This window comes from Platalea leucorodia (genome assembly GCF_965183815.1).
Source record: "Platalea leucorodia genome assembly, chromosome: 4".
NCBI lineage: Eukaryota > Metazoa > Chordata > Aves > Pelecaniformes > Threskiornithidae > Platalea > Platalea leucorodia.
In genome coordinates, this window is record NC_138826.1 from 88,648,612 (window position 1) to 88,662,538 (window position 13,927).

A 13,927-nucleotide genomic window follows, 5' to 3' on the forward strand; every position below is an offset into this window, starting at 1 on the left:
CGCCCGGAAGGAGAAGGGAGAGCTTCCGCCCGCCCAAGGCGGGGCCGCCGCGCTGCGCCTGCGCCGCGCCGGGCACCGGTAGCCTGGCCTGGGCCGGGACGCGCCCCGGGCCCCGAGCCCCGGCGGCAGCTCGGCCCCGGCGAGCGGCCGTGCTGAGGCGAGCCAGGCCGTGGCGGTGGTGAGGGGGTAACGGCCTGCCCTGCCCTCCTCTGTCCGGGCGGCAGTTGCCGCCGGGCAAAGGCTGCTCTCCTTAGGCCGAAGGATCCCGGATTAAGCGACAAAGCTTAAAAAAAAAAAAAAAAAAAGTTTAAATGTTTCAAATGCTGTTCAGGTTATCTCATTCCACAGAGAGGAAGTAACCCAATACTCAAAATTTTTTCTTTTTTTTCTTCTCTTTCTGTTTTCGTGCCTCCCAGCCTTTGCTTCGTCAAGATGAGGCTGTTTCTGTCAGAAGATGACAAACTTGTGCTTATTTCTTTTCCTTTCCCATTTGTCCCGGTGTAACTCGGACTGCTGGCACCAAGAGGTAAGGTAGTAACCACCACCAGGATCGCTCAGCCCGTACCTCCCTGGGCAAACTGACAGAAGTTACGACATTGCCTCTCCTTTTCCTCCCAAAATGGATTCATAATTTTAACTACAGGAAAACACTGATACCACTCTATCAGTACAAATGACCGTACCACTGACTAGTTCATTTACTTGTGCTCTAGTACAAGGAAAAGCGTCCTAACTGCATTTTTAGCGTAGACAGGTAAGTTCTGAAAAATGCTTGCAAATACACTGGGGTGCATTTGGGGCTACAGCTACCAAGGGGTACTTTGAGCAAATGAGGCACTTAAATTCCTCATACAGAGGGATGCATCTGAAAACAGCTGCAAAAGGGAGCAGAACTGCAAAACACCACCCGAAGTCCCACGGCTTGCTTAAGGTGCTGATGAAACGCCGCGGCACCCAACCTTGGTGGCTCCCTGAAGCTGCTGGAGAGCCTAACCTCGGAAGGCTTCGCGGGAAGAGGAAAGCCGAGAAGCCTGATGAAGATCGGGTATGCAAGAACACAAGCAAGCAGAAGACCCTTAGAGAGTAGATTAGTCAAGAAATGTAGTTTTGGATTTAAAAAAAAAAAAAGTTGCCCTTCTATCATATAGACTATCACGAAAGCACAAGTGAAGGCAGCAACCTTTGTTATGGCAGAAAACTAAAAGAATGTTAAAGGAAGTATATATCCTAATTCAGTACTACATATTTAATAGAATTTACTTCTCAACACATTCTCACAAAACAGTGTAGCATTATTGCCTCTGTAGTGCAGTGGGAAATTCAAACAGAGCAATGCACAAATTAATTCTGGTGCAATTCTTCGCCAACAGCTCAAGCTCTCAGTCTAGCCCTTTCTCAGGGCAGGAAAGTGTAAACAAGTGAGGGATGTAATGATGTCAGAGAAAATGCTTCCTTTGCATGCTGCCTCAAGTTCATTCAAAGCAATGACAGATGACAACAAAGCAAAAGAAAGAAGGCTGAAGAGAAATTAAGAGAGCAGCATGCATTCCTTAAAAAAAACCAACAAAACAAAACACCAAACCCAAACCAAACCAGCCTGTAAAAGAATACAAAAGATTTGGGGCCCTTAAGAGAACTTGTCATAGCATATACAGCCTCTTTAAGTGCAGGCTGGGGAAGCACCTTTGAGGCTTCAAGTTGGCTCCAGGACGGGGGCAAGGAGGGGGAAACAGGGCAAAAACCTGGAGGTGTGTTTTCAGGCAGTATTTTTTGACTACTGTCCCACTTCATATTTATCTAGCGAGAGGGAAAGAAGGAAAAAAAAAAAAGGAGAAAAAAACCTAAAAGTGTCATGCAAGCATCTTACACTTCCAAGAAGCAGAAGGGAATGCAAATTTTTCAGGCAGTGATATAAAGGACTCTGAATTTATAGTTAAAAATTATAAATCCATCTTAAGTTTCACATATTTGCATCAACACTGATCCTAACTCCAGCCATGTTGTCAGAGTATCACAAGGGATAGTAACGCTCCATACTTAAGAGGCAGGACAAGCAAAGACAACTCAGCAGCTAGCACGACTAACGCAGAAACATGGTGTGTTTATCGCCAACGCCTAGGATTCCTCTGCTCCCTACTAGCTTTCTGTGAAGTTAGCGAGGTTTACAGGATCTACTAGGTTAAAGTTCAGGATATACTAGATTAAAATTAAACAAGTAAACTAACTTAAAACTCCAATTACCCTTTAGAAAATATGTTTTAATATAGACAGCTCACAAATCAAATAAATGGCCCTAATGCATTGCTAAGGTGCATACGTGACATCTGCTTATACAAAACTGTAGTCTTAATTCAGAGCTATCAAAACCAAGGGCACGACAAAGTTCTGCAACATGTGACAGCAGCGCAACTGCATTCAGTACAAAGAAAACCACAGAACCTCTGCTATACCTTGCCTTTTTGTAAGAGAAGGAAGAAAGCTCATGTTTTAGCCCATCTTTTCTTAGTTGAAACACGTTCCTGGAATGTGTAATTTTCCACTTTCTAAAATTTAAATGTAAGGAAACTTTTTTTTAAAACCGATCTCAAGAATTTAACTAAAGTGTTTATGTGCTTGCTTAGTATTAAAATACTTGTGTTGACTCTCAAATTAATGTTTGCTGGAGGTCTTCCCCTAAACAAATTGATTCCCATGCCCACTCCTATTGAGGAAGCTCACCTAAAACCCCTTTTTGATTAAAAAGAAAGAGACAAATTTGTAACTGTCATTTTATTTGTGTCTGAAAATCATGACAGTAGTGCCAAGGGTCTTTGTTGTATTGGGCACATTACAAGCAGTAAACCCAGTTTATGAGAGCTGGGATTTCATGTGTAGATTTTTGTACTTGGTACAGGAGTGAAGTTACTGGCTCCTCCCTGTTAGATTTAGAAGGTAAAAATGCTGCATAGTATGAAAAGGTAAAGTATACTGACCAAAGAAGGAACTATAACTTCTACTATAATTTCACTTGGTATCCAAGATTGCAGAAATGCCCTCTCCCCCCAAGTTTATGGTAACGAAAAGACGTTATATGAATTAATTAGAAATTACAATGTCTTTCAAATGAAGTAGTTCACCCCAGCCATAACCTCAAAGGAAAAAAAAAAAATCCTGGTGGCAGTGAACTTTCTTAAAACAATGAAGCTGTAGAGCTTGTTCAGCCGAACTAATATTTCTTGAGGCTGAAGTGAGTACAGTGGAATTATAAAGACATTCCTTTCTCCATTCACAAAGCTCTCCCTAAAGAACACCTCATTGAGAACAGGAAGCCACCCTCCGCTTGATGATTCAAAATTCTGAAAACAAATGGTTTGGGAGGGTATTTAAAAAAACCCAAACAACCCCCCAAAAAACCCAAACACAGAAAAAAGAAAAGAAGCAAAATTCACATTTATCTGTTGTTTGAAGCCCAGATATTGCAACACTGAGAACAAAATCAAGACTACAAAACAACGCTGCTTATAGTTCCACGCTGAGAACGTAAAGTTTGTGACAAATGTCAGTATCATTCCAGAGTTTTACTTTATAGAACAGAGAAGTTAAATTAGGTTTTCAGAATCTTCAAGTTGTTTATAAACCTTTCAAAGAAAAGCGTAAGGTGCTTGAGACCCAGAAATAAGAACCTAATTTGATTAAGAGCTCTGCTTCTCTAATGGTGCCTTAGAGAACTACATACAACTGCACTTTGTTACATCTTTGAGTAACTTTTTCTTTGCTTTTATTCTCCTCCCCCTACACAGGCAAAATAAAAGCTATAAATTAAAGTATAGCCTAATGCTGTTGGGACAGCAGTTTAAAATTGGACAAAAAGCTTTCTGTCTACGCTGATGCTTGGCTGCATCTTCATATTACAATTCAAAAAGTACTACTGACAGCTGTATATAGACTACTATTTTTGACCATTCACATCTAGAAATAACTTTCTATGGTTGATATGTCTAAACTGAAGTCTATCTAGAACTACTACAGTATTGTGGCAAAATTTCTCCCCCTCCAAGTTATTTCCAAAACTGGCAAAGATTAGAAAACTTCAGAAAAAAAAAAAAACCCTATCAAGTTTGATTCATTTGGTTTACCATTTTAAAAGAAGAAAATCCTCATCTTCAGCGTTCACCCATGAGGAAACAGCAACTCTAGTTACACCAGTAAAGGAGTAAAACGCACAGTTTAATCCAAATTCCAGCAGGATTCTCCTCCTACCTCCCATTTCTAGCATTGCAATATCAGTACACGTTATGAAACAATATCTAACTCTACAATACTTTTCCACAAGTTACGTTCTCTTATGCAGAAGAGCGGTAGGAGTTTGAGCTTACAGTGCGTTCATTTGGACATCTGAAAACATCTTGCAAAGTCTCAAAATATTCTTGTAAGTTCAGCAAGTAGACATTCATTTCACAGAATAATTTGAGGATGAAGAAGGGCATGAGTAACAAGGTAAGGTATAAGAAATAAATTTATACTGACAGGAAAGAGTCCTAAAAGGAAGAGTGCAATTCCATTAAATAATACTTCTATATTTCAGGACACAAACATTACTTTTTCCATAGAAAGCTCAGACATTTAAATACTGACATATACCAATTTCAGATTAGGGTAGAAATAAAGCAGTCACAGCCTTTGTGTGCACTGTAAGCATAAGCTAACTTTACAAGCAGTAATACATGTGTATTAACACTGAATTTGGAAAATTACTGCATTAGTTCTCAAGATATGAATTATGCATGTTATCATCCAAAGCTTTATGAGAAGTGTTCTGTTTCTGTACAAGTAGTTCAAGTGTGAACTTCTTAAGCGCTGGTACACAAAGCTGTTATCCTGAAGATATGTAAAAGTTTGTTCAAAAATTTCAGCAGACAGGATTCTTTTCTAGAATTGGTAACTGCTTACATAGTTCCAATTCCTGCGGGGAACTGGACGTTCACTTCCTCAGCAGGAACAGCGTCTTATGCCGTGATTACTTAGATATGATGAAAATTCTTTCATGTGTTTTTCCTTACGCTTCATGTCCATCACTTCCTCAGCATCATTTTGTCATGCATCTTCCCTTTAACAACGAGGACACTGCTCCCTTGAAGCCTGCCTAAGTTTTCAAGGAGACAAATACTGGTTTTTAGGTATTACCTGGGTTAGGATGTGTTGATTTTACAAATCTGGCCTAAGTTCTAAATATAGGAGAGAAAGTGTATTTCACTTTTTTAGCACAGTCTTTAGATGCTAAAGCCTGGAGTTTCTGAAAATTATACTTTCCTGGGATTTGATCAAACTGACTACCTTTAATGCTGAGGAATTGTACATTTGCTATCCCACAGAGCAACCAAGGATGCTTCAGTACAGAGCTTTTAGGACAAAGCCTGACGTTCCCTGTAATCAGTACTCTTTGGCTGGACACTGAGACCAGACCAGGGTCCCTCTCTGATGTTATCAAAGAATTTTCTCTCCCTCCCACCCAATGCCATCTGTACAGCTGCCTGGAAAAGAAACACATTAAAAAGAACACAGATAAGGTCAATTGGGACATAAAAGTGTTATAAGACCTGAATAAGCAGAGGCTGAAAGTGAAGGGAGGAAAAATACTGATTAGCTCATCAAGGAGGAAGGTACCTAGTGAAAAAGGAACTAGAGCATCCAGTGCTCCAGTCTCATCTACTCTGGGGACCAATCAGGATGCAGGGAGCACCAAAAGAGGTATTTATGGGGATCATCAACCACATGCTCTGGTTTCTAATGATAAATGAAAAGGAATTTCAGTCTTAACTCTGACTCTGCACAGTGAAAAGAGTGTATTACCTCCATTAAAGCAATGGTGATGACTGATGAAATTACCAGCAGGAAGGATCAGCTGGGCTCCCTAATTCACTTTGGGCAACGTAAACTATCTCAAAGCTTACCGGTATTAGCTAACCTAATCTGACTGAATTTGCAGGAATGGATTAGAACAAGCTCTGATAATTCTGTGCCAGAGAAACAGGAGGCACCAAGTATTTGGGTGTGACATTAATTTTCAGCAGCACAGCCAAGATCAGGAAATCATCCACAGTCCACGCATTCCACTTCACAGTCCAACAGTGTTAACCGATATTTAAAGTCTGCAAAACTCTACACTCAATACTGCAAGAATGCTATTCTGCAGGTTTCCTTGAAACCAAACAAATATGGTTTAATCATGCAGAAAAATCATGTTTTCTCCCAAGAGAATATTTTGTTTTTTTTTTTAGCTACACTAAGTCAATTCTAACAATGAATTCTTCCTGGAAAGAAGGAAAATAGCAGGCAACGTATTTTCAAGTTCCCAAAACAGCCACTGACAGTCTAACCTTTGAAGACAGCTATCTTTCTGTTAGACTCTCCCTTATGTTAGAATTTGGAATATTCAAAATCCAAAACTATAAGTGGAATTTCATTCAGTCAGAAATTCATCCACCCTAGCACATGGGATACTATTAGAAGAAATATCTATGGCATGTGTTTGTCAGAGGACAAAGTCATAACGGTTCCTTTTCATCCTAACATGTATGAATCTGCACTGTGCAAGAGATTTAAAATCAATATTTACTAGTACTACTAAAACACAAAACATTCAAGTAGTATATAATTGTAATGCAAGCCCTTGCATGGCAATCCAAATTTATTGAACTACTGATGCTAAGTCATACAAAATTGCACCACTTTTAATTAAGGCTTTTAGTTTACATTTGGCCACCTCAAAGCAGTTGTAACATTAGGTTGGTCAATTTAAATACTGTGGCTCCCTGTTGGATATACACACAATCTTTACACCCAAACGTTAATGCATACAAAGCAACAAGGCATTGTTAAATAAATCAGCAAAAGTTAATTACTGCAACTTAGGCCCTGTGACCAATTACACATGATTAAAATTACTTCCCACATTCACATCCACAGTACTCTTCCACCATTTAACATCTCAACCAAAACGTTACACATGTAAAACAATCACTAACAGGCAAAAGTACTAAACCTGTATATTTGGTATTGCAAATACACTTATGCATGAGCAAGCAAGGGAATTCACAGTGAGAATCTACAGCTGCAGAAGCCCAAAAATGATTTACAAAAAATTGTTAAATCATTAAAAAATCGTTTTAAAATATACACTTCTTGTTGTAGACCCCCACTGTACACACAACTATAAACATTGTTCCCTATGTAAACAAGGAAAAGGAAACATACAATAAAAGGTTGAAAAGTCTGGACATTTCCTTCCCAACAGATATTAAAGGCCATGTCTTTAGTCAGACATTATACTGAAAGGACTCTTAAAGACTAGATCACTGTCTCCACAGGTTTTTCCTAAAATTAAAAAACTATATAGCTGTTGTGTTAATCAAAGCGCTTTTGTACAATACGATGATGATGATCCTGTATTTCTTTAAAAAAGTTACAATAAGCTACAAATACCGATGAAGCAAAGTTATCTGGAGTAGTCTATATAGGAGCTCTTTGGACTTTCTTTTATTATGCTAAAATAGTGGTGCTTTTAGGATTTACATTATTGTACTCTCCAATAGAAAGTGGGGATTGTTGAAGTATACAGTACACAGTTTTCATACATGTACAACATTGGTGGATGAACAATGTCTCTTATCAGTAATACTGGATGTAGGCTCTGGTTTTACCAGTTGCATACACTTAGAATATTTATAAGTAAAAATCTCTCGTGACACTGGAAAGTGATTAGAATGTGCAAACTGATGTAGTAGCTTTCATCCATTTCTTAAAGGGTACCACCACAGGAAAGTCCATTTAAGATGTTGGTAGGTTTAATAAAGTTGGAATGCTGGCACTGTTGAATTGGGCAACAGTTCTTCAGACCTGTAACGGCAAAACCAGAGGTTAGTATTAGTAACAACTATTTGTCATTTCTCTTTACTTAAAACAAGTCCAGCAGGAACTAGCAAAGTTCTTAGCAAACAGACTTAGAAGATAACCTTATCACTTCTCCTCTACTAATATCATTTCTACTGTACACACACAAATAACAGACTATCTCAATTAGTAAAACTGAACTGGGATACATATGGTAATCCAAGCTGAACTGTGGAAGCGGTATTTGATGGGTGCGACTAGTTTTGCTTACAGTATGACAGTTCCAGTGGCTTTAATAACAAAAACACATTTGGAGGATCAAAGCTCCTGAATCGAAAGCCCTGTTAAAGAAATGCAGCAGCCATTTCTGCCACCTCAGCTAATGTTTTTGGAACCCTCTCAGTTTTACTTTGAACTGATTCAAGTTGTTCAAATTTATTAAGTTTTAATATTGATACCCAAAAGAGTTAAATGTGGCACTATCTGAATATTAATAAAAGCCTGTAATTTATGACAGTGAAATGTTCTACCAGTATCCTCCAGTATATCAAATAGGTCTATCAGATGACAAAATAATGGATCATAGCACTGAAGCAACCAAACTACGATATGTCCAGTAAAACTGAAAAGAATCGAGATGAACAGGGAACTTGCATGATGTCAGGTCAATCAGGAGACATCTATCCATACTAAGGCTCAGAGGTGGAAAGGGGGAAACAATCTGCCCAAGAACAAGTTGCAGAAAAAAAAAAAATCATGCCTGCTGACTAACTTCTGAAAAGGCTTGCTTAAAGAGCAGGCTGGAGCTTGCTTGAGCCTTCAGCAGCATTCTTAAAGAATGGATTTAGTCATGTGGAACATTAGCTAACTGCCAACGAGTAAGAAATTGATCTAGTAGCCAACAGCTCCAGGTCAAATATTTTGAGTGTTACAATGATCACTTCACTGTTCTCTTCCAAATGTCCTAATTACAATGCAGCCTATAAAATATCCATATAGTCCAAAGAAAGTAAGCTAAATTCCTATGACATCATGCAAGTACATGCAGGAATTCAAAGCAGAAAGTGACATTTTAGCATGCAAACTGCAATATTTTACAGTGTGCATTCCTGATAATTGAGCTCTTGCAGTATATTCTATCAGCCTTTAAAAAAGAAAACCCTGTTTCCAAAAGCTAAAGTTTTGAAGTATCAGAACAAACATCCTTAATTTGAGCTCCACCAACATCTTAAAGCTTGGCGGGGGGGAGATACTAGTGTGAACAGTGTATCTTGCACATATGTGTAGTTCTGACTTTGGAATGGCAAAATAAAAACCATAAAAATTTCTATGATAATGTAAATCAAGACTTTTCAATGCTGTTCTGCATCAACAGCTACCACAATTGTTTAGGGTTTTTTTGTTGTTGGTTTGTTTGTTTTTAATAGCCATAACACACAGAAAATTTTAAAAGGTTTACCTGGCTCAGAGCTACAGTACAGCTATGTATTAAAGTAGCTGACATGATGACTTTTTGCGTGCTTTTCCAGGCACTGGAGTTTTTCTGTTAATTTGTCGCACAAGGTCATAAAAGATCTGAGAATATAAAAATCAGTTGGTTATTGGAATTAAGAGGCTTCTCTCATAACCTTAAGCCTTGAATCTTCACACATAATATACTTACATACTCAAGAACCCCTGTAAATATTTAGTTATCACAAAGCCAGAAAGTTAAATTGTATACTTAATTAATACCCGTTCATTTTCTGTTTAAGATAACTGTCTGTCAAGGCTTTCCTACTTTCAATGAAGCTGACTGGAAAGGCATTTATAATCTGCAGCTGTTTAATCTCTAGGTCAAATTTATCTGAACACGCACGATATGTGTCACAATGATCAACTACTACGCTATTACTTTGCAATTTAGCACTGAGGTCAAGAAACAGGCCACAGCTTTCTTCTAACTCAAATCACTCTAAAGATACTCTTTTAAAGAAAGTTCTAGTAAGTTTTAACTCCACATTTTCATGGTAACTCAGGTACACTGCATATTCTGTAACAGTCTATTGTATTCAAATAAGATCATGCTTTTCCAGATATCTTAAAAATACTAAAGTCTAGCGAATTAATTCAGCAGCTTCTCTAGGACTACAGCATGACATAAGCGTAACATTTCCTAGAAAAGTAACTCATCTATGACACTCTCTCACACTTTGAATCTCCTAGAATTCTAATTAGAACATGATTTTGTTGAAAGGCTAATTTAAGACAAGTCTACATACTACAATTAAACAGCATCTGTTTCGTTCATAACTGACATTGTTCCAATTATTTCTGCATCTCCTAAATCAAGGAGGTCCTCATACTGAAGCCATCCTAGCAGTTTCCTAAGCACTGGCTGCAAAGCAGCAAACATTCCAACAAGGGCTTTTAGTATTTGATGGAAGTTCTAGTTTATTAAACATATGACTTTTATATAGTTAAGCTGATTAATTTGTATTTAAGACAAACTGAATAGTTTCCAGAAATTCCCAACTAATTAAACACACATTACACATTTTTAAAGTCAGCTGTGCTTAAAACTCATTTGATTACATCCAAGTCTTGCACAGAGGCCCTTTCAACTTGACTGATACTGCCAACAATGTTTTCCAGAAGACACAATGAATTGCTGGGTTTATCATAATATTCAAGCTGTTCCAGAAATGTAAACATTAACACAGCTCCTTTTTCCAAAACTTTTTGCATCCCTTTCTTTATGCTGGCACCCCCACTGGATAAGAAGGCATGCACTGCGGTAAGTCCCAAAAATGCATTTGTTTGATCAGTCACAGTTTTTTTTTTTTTTTTTTTTTTTTTTTTTTTTTTTTTTACAGAGCACTTATTCAGGTCCCTTCTCTAATCAGCTGCTAATTTGGACAAAACCCTTAAGAGTTGTTGTCCTTACTATCTCAAATAATTTAATACCAAATAACTTAAATCAATTAGTTTTAAGGATTTAACTCTCTTAAAGGTCTTTTTAAAAAAAAAAAAAAAAAAAAAAGTAGCCTAGCAGTGCATTCTAAGTGGATAGAGATTATATCAACTAGGGAATGTAACATGAAAAAAGTATTTATCCCAAATTCATATGAATATAATTTGAAAACTAATTATACTTTAAAATTATATTAATTTTTTAAAAGCCCTAAGTCAAAGCTAACTACATCTCTTAACAGAAATGTCTCAAATTCTCACAATAGTTTCGTACAGTTTTGTCCATTACAGTGAATGTTACTCATAATTTTGTTAGTTTTTCTTGACAAGCAGTAACGTTTGCTTACCAGAACAGAGTGTCCCATCGTTCTCTCCCCGCCACCCCTCCCCCCATAGGAAGTGTGCCTTACCTCATTAACATTTATCTTTGATTTTGCAGAAGACTCTAAGAATGCACAGTTATTCCATTGCCTTGCTAGGTTCTGACCTTGTTCCTTTCCCACAACTCTCTCATCTTCCAAGTCACACTTATTGCCAACCAGAATCATAGGCACCTAAAACCAATTTAATACCAGCAAAGAATTCATTAAAATTTTGGGAAGGCACAATGTAAATACACACCTAAAACCCTATCTGAATCCTTAGAGGACCCTGACCTCCAGAATAATCAAGCTCTGGTATAACAGAAACTTCAGTTTACAGTTGTGTGAGACTTCAATCTTCAAATCAAAGTGACTGCATTTTTTGCCTGCTGTTTGGCAGGGCAGTGGGGGGAATGGTTTGAGGATTCGGTACACTGCCAATTGAGAAAATTTCACATCTTCTAGAAGACCTAATGAGATTTCATGTTCAGACGTTTAAGGTATCAAGACGTCTACTGAAGAATCTGCTGCAAGATTCTTACATGTTCAGAAATTCTGGAAAAAGTGGCTTGTACTGGGTAGTGTGATGAAGGACACTAAAGGCCCTTTTGCCATTCCTCTACTTCCAGCATATCTGCACTCCTTTCAGGAGCAGTTTGCTCAAACAGTTCTTATTAGCAAGCTGATGCACACAGAGGAAAGAAACATGTTAGCTTACCAAAATTACTAACTACAGAAAACGCTGAATTGACCTTTGTGGCAAGAAAAGGCAATCATACAAGGGTTTGTGTTGTTTTTTTTTCCTTCCTTTTACTAATTTAAGGACATAGCTAAGTCTCTCCCAAATTAAAGTGTTGGAAAAAAGTTTACAATATTTTGATCATTTAATTTCCCCCCACTGAGAAAGCAAGTCATGCGTAAGCTTTGGCATAGGAAAAACTTCATGTAAATTTTGGCGAGAACAAACGTTGCAACTTGAAGCTCGTTATCTTTCTCCTGATACTATGGAATGGCTTTCAAGATTGAGAGGAGTGTTCTAAAGAAAAATACAATACCAAGGAAATATTACGAAAGAAAGTATATGCGAATCAGCATAAATATACCATGTAAACTAAGGTTTCAAATATTGTCACATTTATCTTTATGGTAGTGTACGAAGCTAATTTGATGCTAAACAAGGCTATAACTTGGTAGGTTCTGGATGGGAAAGGCACATGCAACTTAAATACTACCCTTTTGAGATACATTTGTAATAACGGATAATAAATCGCTTCCAGAAGAAATCTGCTGAACACAGGCAAGACCTGCAAATGCTTATGCTTAAGAAAGTGCAAGGTGGTTTGTATTACAAGAGTCACAATGAACTTCCCTGAAATTGAAATGTTTAATACATTCTGTGTCTGCTGGCAGCAGAAGCCCATGTGGATACATGCAGTAAGGAAGGGATCAAAGTTTCTATGAGCGCAGTTTAAATGAGATGAGCACACTTAAAAACTATTCATTGCTTACATTTTTTTTCCCCAAGAAAGATTTTTCTGTCAGATGGCTACAACCAAGAAGGTGTTTCTGCTAAAAACACACTTTTACTGCTGTTTCACATTTGAAATACCTTTCTTCCTTTTATTAAGGGACTAAGTATTCACTTCCTACAACTGCAGTAAGTTGTTTGGTTTTGTTGTTTGGTTTTGTTGTTTGGTTTTTTTTTTTGGTTTTTTTTTTTAATTCATTATAAACTGGAATACTTTAACCTTACATTACAGCTTTAATAATGCTAAGAGGTGCATATTGAAATTCTGTGGAAATAGTATGACCAAACTTACTTGCAAGAACACACACAAAATAAAAGCTACATAACATGCAAGTTTAAAGCTTACAGTACTGTCTTCTGTAAGAATTTAGAATTTTGTGCTTTTAAAATACCATAGACATCAGGTATACTGAAGAGAAAAACTGAACTGTAGGGGTTTTTTTTTAAACCTTCATTGATAGTAATTGAGGTAAAAATAGAGTTGCTTTAGAGATGTTTTCTGCAGTACTAGTGAATAAGGTTATATACAGTTTCAAACAGTGTTTTAAAGGAAGAGATTAAAAAGACAATTCTCTTTATATACCACGTGACAATTCACAATTTCTCCAGTTTGCCTTAAGAGTTGCATTTCGGTACTATGCATCTACTGGTTGATTTGTCTCTTAATTTAAAGCTTGGAAGCTATCTGATCGCAGTGTATGCATTACAACATCTGTAATGAAAACTGTAAATATAAGTATTAAGCATTTTTAGAGATGCTTACATCATCAGTGTCTTTGACTCGAAGAATCTGTTCTCTTAGATCCTGTAAATCATTAAACGTGGACTGTGCTGTGATGGAATATACTAATGCAAAACCTTGTCCATTTTTCATGTACAGGTCTCTCATTGCTGTAAACTGTTCCTGTAATTAGAAAAAAAGATACAAATGTTGCATTCAATTTGCACTTTCCTTACATGAACTGCCATATACTTCAGGTCACAAATGGATCACAAGCACGATGCATTTATGCCCTCCTTGCCTTTTTAAACTGACCAATATTTTACTGTTTGACTATAAGCGTTACAGTAAACTGAACCGCTTTTAAATAAATCTGGTTTGAAACATTATCTGGGGTGGCTGAACAATATCTAGATATTGCCAAGAGCTATACCCCGGAGTGGGAGGGGAAATCACAGAAACTAAAGTAATTTCAAGAGAGGAGGTACAGTAGAA

The 13,927-nt window shown here is 37.4% G+C and overlaps 1 protein-coding gene across 3 annotated transcripts in view; it reads right to left on the minus strand.

The window, feature by feature from the left end:
- Positions 1-6,634: 6,634 nt before the first annotated feature.
- The window catches only part of RAP1B (RAP1B, member of RAS oncogene family), a 33,423-nt gene continuing 26,130 nt past the window's right edge, over positions 6,635-13,927 (minus strand). For all 3 annotated transcript variants that reach the window (XM_082311333.1, XM_082311332.1, XM_082311334.1), the window contains exons 5-8: positions 13,475-13,615; positions 11,232-11,375; positions 9,329-9,444; positions 6,635-7,875 (exon numbers count right to left, since the gene is read on the minus strand). In XM_082311333.1, the coding sequence (XP_082167459.1) occupies positions 9,358-9,444; positions 11,232-11,375; positions 13,475-13,615 (372 nt within the window). In that variant the 3' untranslated portion in view covers positions 6,635-7,875; positions 9,329-9,357. The remainder of the gene's footprint in view (positions 7,876-9,328; positions 9,445-11,231; positions 11,376-13,474; positions 13,616-13,927) is intronic.